The 15,507-nt window shown below is 42.2% G+C and overlaps 2 protein-coding genes across 5 annotated transcripts in view; both read left to right on the top strand.

The window, feature by feature from the left end:
• The first annotated feature begins 648 nt into the window (after window positions 1-648).
• LOC115814282 (tripartite motif-containing protein 16-like) lies at window positions 649-11,669 on the top strand. 4 transcript variants are annotated; one of them, XM_030777056.1, is made up of 7 exons: window positions 649-1,239; window positions 4,685-4,780; window positions 6,134-6,367; window positions 6,593-6,752; window positions 6,901-6,906; window positions 7,148-7,183; window positions 11,110-11,669. In XM_030777056.1, exons 1-7 carry the CDS (start codon window positions 649-651, stop codon window positions 11,667-11,669), a joined length of 1,683 nt encoding a protein of 560 aa, XP_030632916.1. The 4 variants fall into 4 exon arrangements, with proteins under 4 accessions (XP_030632916.1, XP_030632914.1, XP_030632915.1 ...); XM_030777054.1 differs by lacking the exon at window positions 6,901-6,906 and adding an exon at window positions 6,836-6,884 and having other exon boundaries at window positions 7,167-7,183; XM_030777055.1 differs by lacking the exon at window positions 6,901-6,906.
• Window positions 11,670-13,915: 2,246 nt separating this feature from the next.
• Window positions 13,916-15,507, top strand: part of slc4a8 (solute carrier family 4 member 8) — a 62,107-nt gene continuing 60,515 nt past the window's right edge. Inside the window, exon 1 of the mRNA XM_030778465.1 lies at window positions 13,916-13,960. Within this exon, the coding sequence (XP_030634325.1) occupies window positions 13,916-13,960 (45 nt within the window). The remainder of the gene's footprint in view (window positions 13,961-15,507) is intronic.

Raw genomic sequence — 15,507 nt, 5'->3', positions numbered from 1 at the left:
TGGACTTCAGCTTGACATCACTATCTTACAGGAAAGTGCTGTGGCTTGGTGAGTTTCATCCTCCAAAAGGTTTATTTCTGTTCTCCTTTTGTTTCCTTCATAGTTGTTTCTGTAAGTTGTATCTGTACATGATATCCTGATTTGTAAAGTAACATCATTATCTTTACAGGTTTTGCTAAATCTTCCTCATGCTTTTAGTGGAACATTATCCTCGTTCTAACCTAACCCTAACCCTATCAGTCTGTAACTTGGGAGACTATTGTAACTGAAGAGTGACCATGAGTAAAAGCTGCCTTTGTGAGATCCTCTGCAGAGGATATTTGGTGTAAGTTTCTCTGTCTCCAGTAGAGGGCAGCAGACTGTCAGACTGACGTTAGAGTTAGAGTAAAAAGAGATGTCTGAATTTTGAAAGGCAAACACTAGTTTCTTCAAGGCAGACTCCAAGGCAAACCTCTCTCTCTTTCTCTGTATTGTGCTCTCTCTCTCTCTCATGAGTGATCTGTCACTTTAAGACAACACGGTTTCACTCTCTAACAGAACCAGGAAGTCACTGCTACTTTCACTTATAGAGAGACAAAACCGATCTGAGCTTCCTGATCAGTGAGTGTTTAATAGTTTGTTCATATTTCTGAGTTTGTGATCAGTAAAATGGCAGAGGCAAGTATTTCAGTAGGTCAGGACCAGTTCATGTGTCCAGTCTGTCTGGAGCTTCTTAAGGATCCTGTGACTATTCCCTGTGGACACAGTTACTGTATGGGCTGTATTAAGGGCTGCTGGGATCAGGATGATCAGAAGGGAGTCTACAGCTGCCCCCAGTGCAGACAGACCTTCACTCCTGAGCCATATCTAGCAAAAAACACTATGCTGGCTGAAGTGGTGCAGAAACTAAAGAAGGCAAGACCACCTTGTCCTGCTGCTCCTCCTGCTCACTGTGACACTGGAGATGTGGAGTGTGACTTTTGTATTGGGAAGAAAGAAAAAGCCGTCAAGTCCTGTCTGACATGTCTGGCTTCATACTGTCAGACTCACCTCCAGCCTCACTATGAATCTCCTGCCTTCCAGAAACACACGCTGGTCAAAGCCTCCACACGACTACAGGACAAGATTTGTCCTCATCATAATGAACTGATAAAGCTTTGGTGTCAAACTGACCAACAGTTCATGTGTTATCTGTGTATGGTGGATGAACACAGAGACCATAAAACAGTATCAGTGGCAGCAGAGAGGACTGAAAGAGAGGTGCGTAAAGGGACTTCTCTTACAGCTCAGTGATAATGTATGTAAATGTGTAACTGACTACGGATAACTGTCATCTGGATTTAAAGTAATTAATTGAACAGTTCAGACAGTTCTGAACATGATTTATTCATATGGCTTGCTCTGCAATGTAATTCATATTTTAATGGCAACAGACACCACCTCTCTAACTGGGAAAAAGAGACTTTTAGCAACCATACAAGAATCATATAAGACAATGTTGTCTTTATGCACACCACAAAATATCTATATATTAAAAATCAACAATACACTAGCAGTAATGACCACTAGCAAACGTTTTCCCATTTACTCGTGTTTTAATGCAATTAAACTTTTCGTCCACAAGAGGGCAACATAATGTAAGGTCCTATAATAAAACTTAAATCTAAATCGCCCTGTGTTCCTCCTTTTCCTCGTTTTCTATGACGCCTTGTAAGTACCAAATCCGTAGCATGATCTGGTCTGCACATGTGCGTAACTACGTAACTGGAAACAAAGGCTGTGTCCGAAATGGCATACTACATACTACTCGCGTACTAATTATGACGTAAAAGTAGTAAGTAGTATGCAGTACGTGAAAAACAAAAATTTTGCAGTACACGACAGTTACCCGGATGATGTACTACATTGGCGAAAATTTCTAGTATACATCCCGAGCTCACTTCGCCGACTACTGCATCCCATGAAGCAACGCGGTGATTTCCAACTGTCAAAAATTTTTAAAAACATGGCGGACAGCGACCAAACCAGCTTCAACTTCAACTGCAGCTGCAGTTCCGAATATAAATGTATCAGTTGCATATTTTAATGTAATAAATCTTCATACGCTTTCTTATACGGCTACTTTTGATACATATTTGTGGTTGTCGTGTGTTGTTCGATTTTAACAGAACAGATAGCCCAACCGATAGCAAACGAGTAGTACACTACATGAAAGTTGTCATAATTGCGTACCATACTGTATACTAGTGTGTGGAGTAGTGCGCAGTATGCAGTGTATACTAGGCTAGTATGTAGTACGCTAGTATGCCATTTCAGACACAGCCAAAGTTTATTGCTGCCCGATTTGTACCACGCATGTGTGAACATTTTATCGGAAATTGAACACTTGATGGATGTCAGCGAGTTTACCTACCCTGAAACAGCTGGCAGTTCACAGCAAAAGTCCATTAAAAGATATTTAATGCTTGTTGTAGTGCAGATATGGAAACATTTCTATATCTTTGTGTTAATGACTGTGCAAGTGACCGTTTGTTTTTGCAAGTTCCGGTTTGTTAAAAAATCCCTACGAGTAAGGGGTGTAACTGCCCGATTTTCCTCGCTCCCAGATTTTCCCTGGAATTACGAAATCCGGAAGTCCGGTCTGCAGTACACATGCGCTGTTGATTTTGAGAGCTGCCCGATTTTGGCGGAAGTACAAAAGTCCGGAAGTCCAGACTGTAATACGCATGTGCAGTATCCGAAGCATGCGCACATTATACGACGTGATCCAGCAGTACCAGATCTGTAATGCTCATGAGTAAACATTTTACCACACAAAGAACAGATGTTGTTTTCAATGAGAGAGTGTTAGCATAGACTGATAATGTTATTGAAGTACTGATTTTTCAAAGATCTCTGAAGACTTCGTATATTAGCATAATATAGTTTAGTTTAGTTTAGCATAGTTTATTGTCCATAGGCTTAGCATATTAGCATAGAATAGCATAAACAATAGCATAGTTATGAAATATGACTTAATAAAATATTGTAAATCGGGCAGGGAATGCAGAAATATGATGTCATATAACACCATGGAAATTGAGTAGTGCAGTAAACTATCGTTGCATGTGGCAGACCGGACTTCCGGATTTCGTAATTCCGGGGATTTTTGGAAAATCGACAAAATGACGCCCGTGGTAGTAAAATAACTGCTTTACTCGCATTTGATTCAGTTCAATAAAATGCATGTGTATGTGGTCTCCACAAAGACTTTAGACCCATTATATCTCTAAAACATGTCTCTTGCCACCCCTCTGCTAACAGTGAAAAATAACAGGACTACTTAGCTAATGCGTCACCAATTTCACAAGGTGAGCAGAAGCTAACCATGCTAACTTTAGAAGCTATCTTTACCGTTCAGGGATTACAAGTGTTTTCACAACAACCAGAGATGGGCAGTATTTCAATTAAATATATTTAACATATGTATTTAAATACTTTTGAGTATTTTGTAATTTGTATTTTGCTGAATGGAAAACAATCAGATGTAATCTGTAACAAAATACAAAATACCAGAGATTGTAGTTTGTGTATTTAACATTTTCTTTGTCATTTTCTTCTGAAATAAGACAGGAACTTTTATCACAACACTTACTATGGGACCACTAAATATAGCCGATCGCAATCTTTATTTAGATGCAAGTAAATCACATGACACATCCTTCTGGGTCCAGCGTGCTCGTTGGGAAAGGTTTGTTTTCCTTAATGACCGGTAACCCAAGGAAAGAAGCTGCTTTGGTGCTCAGCGCAAATTGGCTTGTGCCAGTGGTTCTCAACTTTAGTCCTGGGGGTATTTCAGAAAGCAGGGGCCTATACTACGAACTGAGGTAAAGGTAACTTCTAGTTAAATTAACTCAGAGGTTAAGTTAAGTTAACTTCACTCTCCTAGCAAAACAAAACCATAGGGCTCCTTTATTAAGAGGTTTACTACTTACTCTGAGTTAACATAACCAGAAGTTACCTAGATAAGCCAGTTACCTAGATACAGCCCTGAGATTTGGTGAAAACTTACAGCCGGTCGGCCAGAATCCTTTCTGTGTGGATGTTCTCCCCGTGTCTGCGTGGGTTTCCTCTGGGAGCTCCGGTTTCCTCCCACAGTCCAAAGACATGCAGGTTAGGTGAATTGGAGATGCTAAATTGCCCCTGGGTACGAGTGTGTTTGTCACTGTGTCTGGTGACCTGTCCGGGGTGTTTCCCTTCCTTTCGCCCTATGAGCGCTGGGAAAGGCTCCAGCATCCCCTGTGACCCTGATTAGCAACCCTAATGAGTGAGAGTGAGTGAAAATGAAAGGAAAAAGGGAAAGACTTTGTGTGGCTGAATGCCTATTCCTTTGTATTTAATTACACTTTCCATTTCGACTCAGTTACATGGTCCACTGATACTGTTATAATGATTATGATTGTAATTATTTATTACTGCAGGCTACTCATCAAACATCTAGTGTTTTCATTTTTATTATTACAGTTATGAATTCAAAACAAAAGGAAAACTCTGGGCTTTAAACCACAGCCAGAGTGCAAAAACTGTTATATATTTCAGTGCAAAAGGTGTGCAAATTTACCAGTCAAAACAATCATTTGTTATGTTAATACACAGACATTCATTAGATACAGAAGAGGACTGGATGTTAATGGACCAAGTGTGATGTGTTTTATTTGTGTAACAGAAACAGTTGGGAGAAAGTCAGAGGAAAACCCAGCAGAGAATCCAGGACAGAGAGAAGGAGGTGCAGGAGCTGAGACAGGCTGTGGAGTCTCTGAGGGTGAGTGTTGAACAGAGAAGACAAGAGCTGGCTGCTCTTCATGGTGCTTCACGGTGACTCAGTGGTTAGCACTGTTGCAAGAAGCAGCAAGAGGTTCAAATTTCGGCTGTCCCAGGTCCTTTCTGTGTGGAGTTTTCCCCATGTTCTCTCCATGTTTGTGTGGGTTTCCTCCAGGTGCCCCGGTTTCCTCCCACCACAAAGACATGCATCCTAGGATTAATACTCCTGTCAGTGACCTTGATCAAAGCACTGGCAAAAAGACTGGGGGTCCATCCGAATAGTCAAAAAAATCATGTCCTCTGTCCTTTCCTAACCACTTTTCCTTGACCTCATTGGAAAACGTCATGAGGTTAAGGAAAGATGGGAGGGAGAATTCATTAGGACTTAGGAAAAGACAACCACGGCGCTAAGAGAATCCGACTGCACTCACACTAGGCTATGTAATTATGGGATGGTGGATGTAATTGACGTGGGCTGCCATGGTAAAACTACGTTTCGAACATGGACTACTAAAAGCGCATCTTAGATACTTCGCCCCTTGTGTTGTTACTGTGTTGTTTCATGCAGGCTACATAAATGTGTACAACCCGGTGAAAAATGTTACTGCATTGTCACATTGAGAATGGTTGCTAACGCTCACCCTCCTATCCACTCATATTTATCAACATGAATCCCAATTAGCATGACAGTGTGAAAATAATTGTTAAATTTCTGATAAGCATAACATAGGACAACAAATGTACTACTGTATATATCATCATTCATAAGTTTCAAACATGCTGAATTGAAAAACATCTCAAATCTCTTATGGGTCATGTTGATCGTTTGTTTTTGTGAACAGCCAAATGTTGCTGTCACAAGGAATTGTGGGATGGTATTATTTTTTCTTTTCCTTTCATAAAGGAGGGTCCAGTGTACCATAGGTAAAGGAGATTTCAAATGAAGCATCGAAACACCTTTCCATAGCATTCAGAGAATTCGACCAGGTCTCATCATTGCTGCCACTTAGATACTTCCAAGTCACCTCACTCAGTTAGGAACCTTCCTAAGTAAAAAAGACTATTCAACCATATCCCCTGGAGTTGTTCCCCTGCCAACTGCTCCTAGCTCATAGTGTGTGTGTGTGACAAATAAAGTACTTTGTCGTCTGCTGGAGGAGTCATTTGAGGGCTCAGTCAGGGCTCTGCTCCAGTCAGTCAGTGAGGAGTCCAGTGTTGGGCTACTGTCCAATCCCACTGAGTCACAGTGTAGGGAACAGACTGGCTGAGTAAGAGCTGAGTGAAGTGTGTGATTGTAATGGATGCCCCCCCTCTGTGTGTGTGCGTGTGTGTATGTGTGTGTGTCTCCTAACAGCGCTCTGCACAGGCAGCAGTGGAGGACAGTGAGAGGATCTTTACTGAACTGATCCGCTCCATTGAGAGAAGGCGCCGTGAGGTGACAGAGCTGATCAGAGATCAGGAGAAGAGTGAACTGAATGACACTGAGGGTGTACTGAAACGACTGGAGCGGGAGATTGCTGATCTGAGGAGGAGAGACACTGAACTGGAGCAGCTTTCACACACAGAGGACCACATCCATTTCCTCCAGGTAACAGTGGAGGACAAAGCGTTCAGTTAAATTACCGTGTTCAGTTCTGTGTGTGTGTGTATGAGTGTGAGAGAGAGGGAGAGAGGGTCTTCTCTCTCTGCTCTCTCCTCCTGAATCTAACACTGCTTGACTTCTCAGTAAAAAAATGTGAGTGAGCTGTATAAACTTTTGTTTGTGTACAAAGGACCAAATTTTATACTTGTTTTTCCCTCTATGTGGGTATAGAGTTTTCCATCTCTCTGTGCCCATCCTGGATCTACTGATGTTCCCAGCATCACTGTCAGTCCACACCTCTCTTTTGAGGATGTAGGAAAATCTGTCTCTCAGCTGAAAGAGCAACTGGAGGATTTCTGCAAGGAGGAGCTTGAGAGACTTTCCACACAAGGTTTGGGATTTAGAGATACTGGAAATGAAATATAATTCGGTCCATTTTGAACAGGTTAATTATAAGTCCTTTCATTTTTATAGTTATTAACATCAGTATCGTTCATGATCTGGCATCCAAACCCAGAAAAGAGCTCTCACGACGTGAGTAACATGCACACCCACATATAAGACCAAGAGAAAGACGCTATGAGAGGATTTAAAGAAGACTTTTTCCCCAATGTTAAACACTATAGAAGTGTAAGATGAAAGTTGATTTTTTCTTCTGGTGAATAAAGACAACATCTAACTGAAATTCTCAGGCTTCCACCGAAGGTGAAGAATTTAGATACTTTTACTGAAACCTTGTAAAGAAACCTTGGAACAGATGGTTAATCAGTCCTTTTCTTCTCATAGGGGCAAGCATGAAGAAAAGGGAAGACTTTTTACGATGTGAGTCTTACTATCTGAACATTTTCAGAAATAAACAGAGACAGAGAGAGTGAAGGCCAGAGTGAGAGAGAAATCAGAGACAGAATCAGGATGTAAGATAAAGGAGGGAGGAGGGGGCAAAAGAGAAAGAAAGTGAGAGAGAGTAAGAAAGAGAGAGAGAGAGAGAGAGAAAGAGAGAGAGAGAGAGAGATAGCAAGAGAGAGAGAGAGATTTACATTGCCTTTAATACATCAGTTTGGTTTTGTCCATCTTAAGTGATGCCTCCCCCAAACCCCTCCCCTACAGAGAAATCCCCACTCCATCCTTTCCCTTGAAACCGTACACACAAGACATATATTCTATTCTTCATAAGGACATACAAAGATCTCCGTTAACAACAGAACACAACACATTTTCAACACACCATACATTCAGAAAAGACCTCAAATCATTAATAAGTTTAAAATAAGCAAATTCCACTCTAAGGTGAGCTGAAACCAGACGTGTAAACATTGTAACTGGGTCTGTGAAACCCTCCCCCTTTATTCTATTTCTTCTTGTGAGCCAAATAGCCAGTTTAGCCTGACCAAAGATAAAATTCACCAGACACCATTTAAACCGCTGTACAGAAGTGTACCGTGGCCCCAGTATACAGAGTCCAAAAGTGAAAGTTATACCCAGTTTCATACAGGGTCTGTGTAGGAGTCCAAAAACAGGGTTCAACCAAGAACATGCTGTAAACACATGTTGTACTGTTTCTGCCCTAGAACAGAAAGGGCAACCCACCCCCACGCCTGGGTCAAAATGAGATATGTGCTTATTGGTCGCTATGGCCCCGTGTATTACCCTCCACTGCAAGTTTCCTGTCTTTTTAGGGACTGGTGGTTTATACAGCACCCACCATCGAAACCCTGCTGTGCTCTGGTCCCCCAGTTTTCCCTGCCACTGGTGCTCTCTTACCTCCTCTAAGGCCCTCATGTTCCTCACCTTCACACACACACACACACACACACACACACACTGGTGCTCTCTTACCCCCTCTAAGGCCCTCATGTTCCTCACCTTCACACAGACACTGTACAACGCTTTCCCCCCAACCTCCTCAAACTCACCCAGGCTCGCAGGGGAGAAAGTCAGTAATGCACCTTTATCCTCTTGCCACTCTCCAGCGGTTGCAGTCACGTGCAATGTGGGAAACCGTGCAGTACCATTGCCAGGTGGCTCTTCAAAAAACTCCTGCACTGGCTGAGACAGGCCGCCTTTAACTTCCTCAATGAGCTTTCCCAGCAGCCTCACTGAGGTGATACCTGTTTTCTGGGACAGGGACTGGGCAGTCTTCCATCCCCCTCCTCCAGGCAACAGTAAATGGCCTAGCTTGCATATTCCTGCCTTTATAAATTGTCTTCGCAGGTTGTCTGAGGGCACTGACTCCAGAGGTATCATTGGGTTGTGGAAAAGAGGCTCCTCCCACACCCACGGCCCTGGTGCCACACCATCCTCACGTTTGGCAGTCATCAGCTTCCAGGCCCGTAAGACTGAGGCATAGAAATCTGTGAGACCAGTCAGGTCTACAGCCTCACTTTTCACGAGGAACAACTGTCGGTCCAGCCCCATACCACCAGCACGTTTGAGCAACACACATGCTGTCCCTCTCCAGCGGACATCTGGGTGGTATAGCAGTCTCTGAGCAGCCTTGAGTCTAAAGGCTGCTACTCTGCTCTCCAAGTCGACTACACCCTGTCCCCCCTCATGAACGGGAAGGTACAGGACAGCTGTACCTTCAGCCAATGATGCCCTGACCAAAAAAAGTCTGTTAATTTCCTTTGCATTTTCTTTAGCAACTTGACAGGGGCATTCAACACTGCCAGCCGGTGCCACAGAGCGGATGCTACCAGATTATTAATAATCAGCACCCTTCCCCTGTAAGATATCTGAGGCAACAACCAGTTCCATTTTGATAGTCTGGCAGTAACTGCTTGTAATGCACCATCCCAATTCTTCATCTCCATTATCTCCGAGCCCAGGTAAACTCCTAACACTTTGAACCCTTCTCTGCCCCACTCTAACCCCCCCGGAAGCCGTGGAGGGTCACATTCTCCCCATGCCCCACACAGAAAGGCCCCACTCTTCCCCCAATTCACTTTGGCTGAGGACGCTCTTATGTAAGAGTTGAAGCTTTCCTGCAGACGTTGGACATCCTCCTCATCTCTGACTACCACTGTGATGTCGTCTGCATATGCAGACACAGTAACCGGTGATTCACTGGCCCATCCCTGAATACTGATCCCTTTCACCTTCCTGCGCAGCAAAACCAGCAGGGGTTCGATAGCCAATGTGTACAGCTGACCTGACAAAGGGAAAGAGAGAGAGAGAGAAAGAGATAAGAAAGAGAGTGTGCGAGAAAGAAAGAGAGAGAGTGAGTGAGTGAGAGAGAGAGAGAGAGAGGTGTAATTACTGAAAATTGAATACTGAAAAATTGAATCTACATTAAAAAAGAACAAAAATAGGTTTAAATAAGGTTAAAAGCTCATTATGTATAACTTATGAAATGAAATTATGAGTGACAAAGCTAAACAACATAAAGTAGCTTGAACATATATAACATTTATATATGTTTTAATGTTGTATTCATGTCTTCATGGCTTTTGATAGAAGAGATTTAATAATAATTATTAACATTATCTTCATCTTGTGATTATTTAATCGTAATTCATAGAATCACTGAGTGTTGGGGGTAACGAGTTACAAAGTAACGTGTTGCTGTAATTATATTACTTTCCTCCATAACGAGGTAAAGCGTTACAGTTACTGGATTATTAAAATGTCCTTTACAGACGCCTTTTCAAAAGAATTTTCTCGATGCTAATTGGTCGATACAGTGTTCCAGCGATGTAAAGTAAAGTGTTACAGTGCATAAATCTCAGTAATCACATTACAGTTATTGGATCATTAAAATTTTCTTTCCTGCGTTTTAAAAAAATGTTTTTGTGCTGAATATTTAAATTACTTATAAAACAGATAGTTCCGGTCCTGGGTGCTCATCGGTCAATACAGTGTTCCAGTGATGTTAAAAAACATGATTACAGAAGCAGCTATGCGACACACATACCTGTTCCCCTTAATTGTGTATCTATACTATGACTACCCGCTGTCTCTAAGGAGAGATTGGGTCCTTGACAGTAGCTCCTGTTACATGGGACACGACAAACAACTGGTTATTTAGCTAGCTAGCAAGGTCTGCTACATTTGAGAAAACCCGAAAATACGGCTTGCCAACCAGGACAATAATATGGAGAGCTTTAATGTTACTTTTAATCACAAAATACAGATAACGTAGCTGTCAGCTGATGATGATACCAAAACGTATTACTGCCTACCTCAGAAACTACTGGTAGTTAACCACTGAAGCTAAATGACAACATCCCGATTGATATAGGCTAATGAGTAATGCCTTTAACTGTGTCCATACTTTGCACTAGGCTGTTGCACTGAAAATAAAGTAATGAAAGGACTATGATGTTTGCCCTTGTATTTTTATGTGGTAAACTGGGGAATCTGCAGTTTTAGAGAGTAACTCAAAAGTAAAGTAATGAGTAGTGTAATTACTTTTCAGAAGGAGTAACGAGTAAAGTAATCCCATTACAAAGAAGTAATTGGTAACTAATAACCAATTACTATTTTTGAGTAACTACCACAACACTGTTCTTATTCTTCATTTCCGCCAGATTACAAAAAATGACAAAAGTCTGAGACCAGATTTTTAATCAGTGAAGTGTTAGTTTTAATAAAAACAGAACATTACTTTCTATTGTTAATATCTTAATGGCTCTGGATGTCAGCTTTTAAATTTGTTCTTTTAAATGATCTTAATATTTTGTTGATATTATAGGATAACTGGTTCGTACAAAGCTTTCAATTTTCATTTTCATTTTTAATTCTTCCACCAGATTCCAGTGAGTTCACACTGGATCCCAACACAGCACATAAACACCTCCGTCTGTCTGAGGGGAACAGAGTGGTGACATGGAGTGACCCACCGCAGTCATATCCTGATCGTCCGGAGAGATTTAACAGTTATCTTGCGGTGCTGTGTAGAGAGAGTGTGTCTGCACGCTGTTACTGGGAAGTGGAGTGGAGTGGGAAGTGGAGGTATGGGGAGGGTGAGGTATATGGGGTGTATGTGGCAGTGTCATATAAAAGCTTGGGCAGGAAGGGACTTGGTAATGAATGTAGGTTTGGATATAATGATCAGTCCTGGACCTTGGTCCGCTTTCTCTCCGGTTACTCATTCATACACAATAATACGAAGACTAAACTCCCCATAGTTCCCAGTTCCTACAGAATAGGAGTGTATGTGGACCACAGGGCAGGAACTCTGTCCTTCTACGAGGTCTCTGACACAATGACCCTCCTCCACAGAGTCCACACCACATTCACTCAGCCCCTCTATCCTGGGTATAGTATCTGGTCAGGGTCAAAGGTAAAGTTATGTCACCAGCCAAAATGAATAAAAATAAAATGGTATGGCTTGGTCATAATGTTAAATGATCATGTCATATTTACAGATGACAAGCACGATGTAGTTCATTCTGGATGGAGGTGGTAGTGAAGGAGTGCTGTGATTGTAGCTGAGATTACTCTAATGATCATCCTCTGATTCTTCTCTACATGTTTTCTGGTGAGATCTCTGAAGTGCTGGCTGGGAGGTTTCTCTTAATGACTGTGATGATTTTGTTCTGGGAAAAAATGTGTGCGTTGTGTATGTGTGTGTGTGTGTGTAAAATGAGAGGAGGTTATATCTGTTGTCTTAATGTAAGAAACAGACACTATATGAGTGCCTGACTCTCACTGAAGATTAATTGAAATGTTGACTGAAATATTGACTGCTGATAGATGATGTTTTCTTGACTGTCAAATCCGTTTTCTGTAATATTCTTGTAATATTATTCTGTAATAGATAGTTCAGTAAATATCTTTTCACTGTAAATGATTAGGACTGCATCACTGCGGGTTACCACAATAAAACACACTGAGTTAAAGTGGATCTGCACGTTCCTGCCTCCCACAGTTTGTCATCATTACCTCCTCCACAGATGCCTGGCACTCATTCTAATGTGAACACAAGCACAATCGTGCTTGCAATACAGTTAAAACAACATTACTGACAATGCAGACAACTGATCGTATAAAACAATGTGTTTTTGCACCTGCATACAGTACAAACATCTTTTTTACAGTCCCTGTTAATCACACTGTAAGAATTTGGTTCACAAAACAGAAGTGTGTGTGTTGTGTGCATGTGCATGTGCATGTATGTGTCTGTAAGATAAAATGACCTTTGTTAATGTAATCTAAACTCACAGAGGGTTAATTAAGTGTGATATGTTATAATATATTTTTCCGTGACTATTCGTTTTGAAATGTACTCTAAAGTCTGTATGTGTCGCGTTAATATTATAACAAATACTCCATTACAGCCAGTAATGGACCCACAGTAAAGATGTGAAGGTTAGTAGTGAATGGACGCCACCAGTAGATGGCGACAAAGGTCTGATCTCCTCATTACGCCTCTGACTGGTCTCACACACAGTTTCATCCAGTCGTTTCATCTTCAGATCTCAGTGAAGGCCTGGTTCAGAGCCAGTCCTGAATGAACTTTCGTTGCAACCCTGTAGTTATTTGACTTGATAGAAACAAATGGACCAACTTTACAATTCTCTCGTTTTTCTTTTCTTTTTTGAGGCCTTAGTTTCTAGGCAACTAAAATGTTAGTGTCAGATTCTGACATACACACCGGCATACACACCATCCAGATACATGTTTGATGGCCTTGCTTTGGAGAGAGAGGCCAATTACTAATATAAAAAATTCTCTTTGAAAAACTGCCCCGCTGGCTTTCCATTCAAATGCACAGCACACAAACTGTGCCGCCTCAGGTGTCCAGCGTCATCATTTTATAAGCAGTTAGTGAAACATGTACCGCTTGAGTTGTGCTCTGTCTGAATGCTGTATTCTGTACGGTTGATCATGTCACTTCTACACTCCTTAAAAAAGCAAGAGAGAACAAGACTCTCTAATTTATTAAATGGTCAGTCCAACTGCATTGTGCATTGGCATTGGCATGTAGCATAAACGACATTTTATACCATTACCATAAAGTCAAGTAAGGTTTCATTAAGGGTTTTAATTTAAGTTTGTCACCGAATGTCCTATGATGTGCAAAAGGGGGTAGCACTGATCTTGCCTGTGCCCAACGAGTTTCCCTCTCTCTCTCTCTCTCTCTCTCTCTCTCTCTCTCTCTCTCTCTCTCTCTCTCTCTCTCTCTCTCTCTCTCTTCCAAACCTCTATGTCTTGCTGTATTCGCTGCGCTGTGTAATTTCTGGAGCTTTCTCGTCCGCCCGGGCAAATTGAATTATTACTTCAGCAACAGCGCTGAATCTCTGGCTTCTGATTGGCTCCTCGGGCCTGTGATGCTGCGCCGTTCGGTTCTGTCGCTCGGAGTGCGCTAGAGGAGACGGAGAGACAGACAGGGTGACCACACGGACACCTATCAGCACGAGCTTGCATGGCTACTCCCGCCAGGGCTGTTTTTGACAATGTCTGTGGCATGTAACAGGAAAGTGTACCAGGAAAACTGACAACTAACCGTCACCATCACTCTGCATCATCCCCCCGCCGTGGCTATAGCATCTTCTGTGTGCTCCTTCCACTCGTCTTGTATTTTATATCTCAACTGAACCGGCTGGACTAATCATGCCCACCGAAAACAGCGATCAGGAAAGCATGCTGAGCTACCAGGTAAAGGATTTGTCGACAGGTTTATTTACTCTTTTTTTTTTTTTTTTTTTTTTGATAAACACCCTGTTACATGACTTTTGTTAATGACGACTTTCCATTAAGACGGTGAAACCACGGTCTGATTTTTGAAATACAACTTATTGTATTAACCCGCTGTTTTCAATGTGTAGCCTATGTATCATTTAAAGGGTGAAAGACAGTTTTTATGTGGGGAAGGAATGTATCCGATCGGCCCAATAACAGCAGCGGACCGGATCAATAGCGTTAGTACTGTGTGTTCTTTCTCTTCCCGTTTGGACAATAAGTGCCTCGCTGATGTGGTGTTAGTTCGCCGTCACTTAATCAAACCTCCTCACAAACCCATTTAGCTGTTTGGGAGTGCGTGCACTGTTATTGTTAGAGTGAGATAGTCGGTGGGCACGTGCAGTGACAGCAATATCCTCAGTTGCTCGTTGCCACCCCTTTCAGCGTCTCTCTCTCTCTCTCTCTCTGTGTGAGAGAGAGAGTGAGAGAGAGAGAGGAACGTGGGCTCGTCGTATAACGGCAACATAGGGTTATTTGAATTAGATGTGGCAAATAATTTTCGGCAGAATCGGTGGAACGCTTAATAGGAATTATACCACAATGAAAAAAGTGGGGTCAGAGACATTTTACAGCAATGTTGTTTTAGTTGGAGCATCACAGTGAGAGTGTTTATAATTTTCCCCATGTTACCCTGAAATGACCTTGACGCCATCCTCATTGTGTGTGTGTGTGTGTGTGTGTGTGTGTCTGACAGTTAGAGTAGCTCCACTGCAGAAACCGATTTGTCACACGCAAATTAGGCGCATGTGAAACGGGGGCTAATAAATGGTAATTAAAGGACTGAAAATAAGACGGCTGTGAGCCGGGGAAATTGTTGCCGTATACGGGTGTAGCGGAGCAGCAGGTTTTCTGTCCCCTCATGCCTCAGCTGTCTGGCGTAGCCTACGTAATCGATCGTTGATGGTACAAAGCGTCAAAATGATTCAAAAGTGAAAACGATTCAAAAGCTACCGTATGTGAACATACATCACGAAACCAAAACATTTCCATTGTAAATCCTAAACCATCACTCAACGTCTCGACAGCTAACAATTCAGATAGTACTACGTGTGAGATACGTTCAGATTACGCGGTGTAATTAACGTTACTGAACTTGTTACAGAGAACATCAGTACAATTCACTGACACACACACACACACACACACACAGTAGTCTGAACAGTTACATTTGAGAAAAAATGAGGCACGTGCTGATCCTCACACAGCTGTTCAGAGAAATGTGATCAATATGTTTTCCATTTTTCACTCAGTGTTTCTGCGTGTGTGTGAGTGTGTTGTGTGTGTGTGTGAGTGTGCCTGTCTCATTGAAGCTTTATGGGGTCAATCAATAACACGCAGCACTGTGTTGTGAACTGAGCTGTCCATCAGTCTCAGCTATAGGCGGGGGGGGGGGGGGGGGGGTAATTCTGTGGAGGGTTTGTGCCAAATTAAACCCTCACAGAGAGAACAAACAGCCATGTTAT

This window comes from Chanos chanos, chromosome 6, assembly GCF_902362185.1.
Source record: "Chanos chanos chromosome 6, fChaCha1.1, whole genome shotgun sequence".
Classification (NCBI taxonomy): Eukaryota; Metazoa; Chordata; class Actinopteri; order Gonorynchiformes; family Chanidae; genus Chanos; species Chanos chanos.
The sequence above is the reverse complement of the archived record's forward strand: the minus strand, read 5'-3'. Positions and strand labels throughout refer to the sequence as shown.

What these genes read in the sequence shown, in the direction of transcription:
- LOC115814282 (XM_030777054.1), top strand. Translation starts at nt 649, where the DNA reads ATGGCAGAGGCAAGTATTTCAGTAGGTCAGGACCAGTTCATGTGTCCA. An exon ending in ACCACATCCATTTCCTCCAG is followed by an intron (nt 6,368 to 6,592) that starts GTAACAGTGGAG and finishes ATGTGGGTATAG; the next exon opens with AGTTTTCCATCTCTCTGTGC. An exon ending in TGAGAGACTTTCCACACAAG is followed by an intron (nt 6,753 to 6,835) that starts GTTTGGGATTTA and finishes TCATTTTTATAG; the next exon opens with TTATTAACATCAGTATCGTT.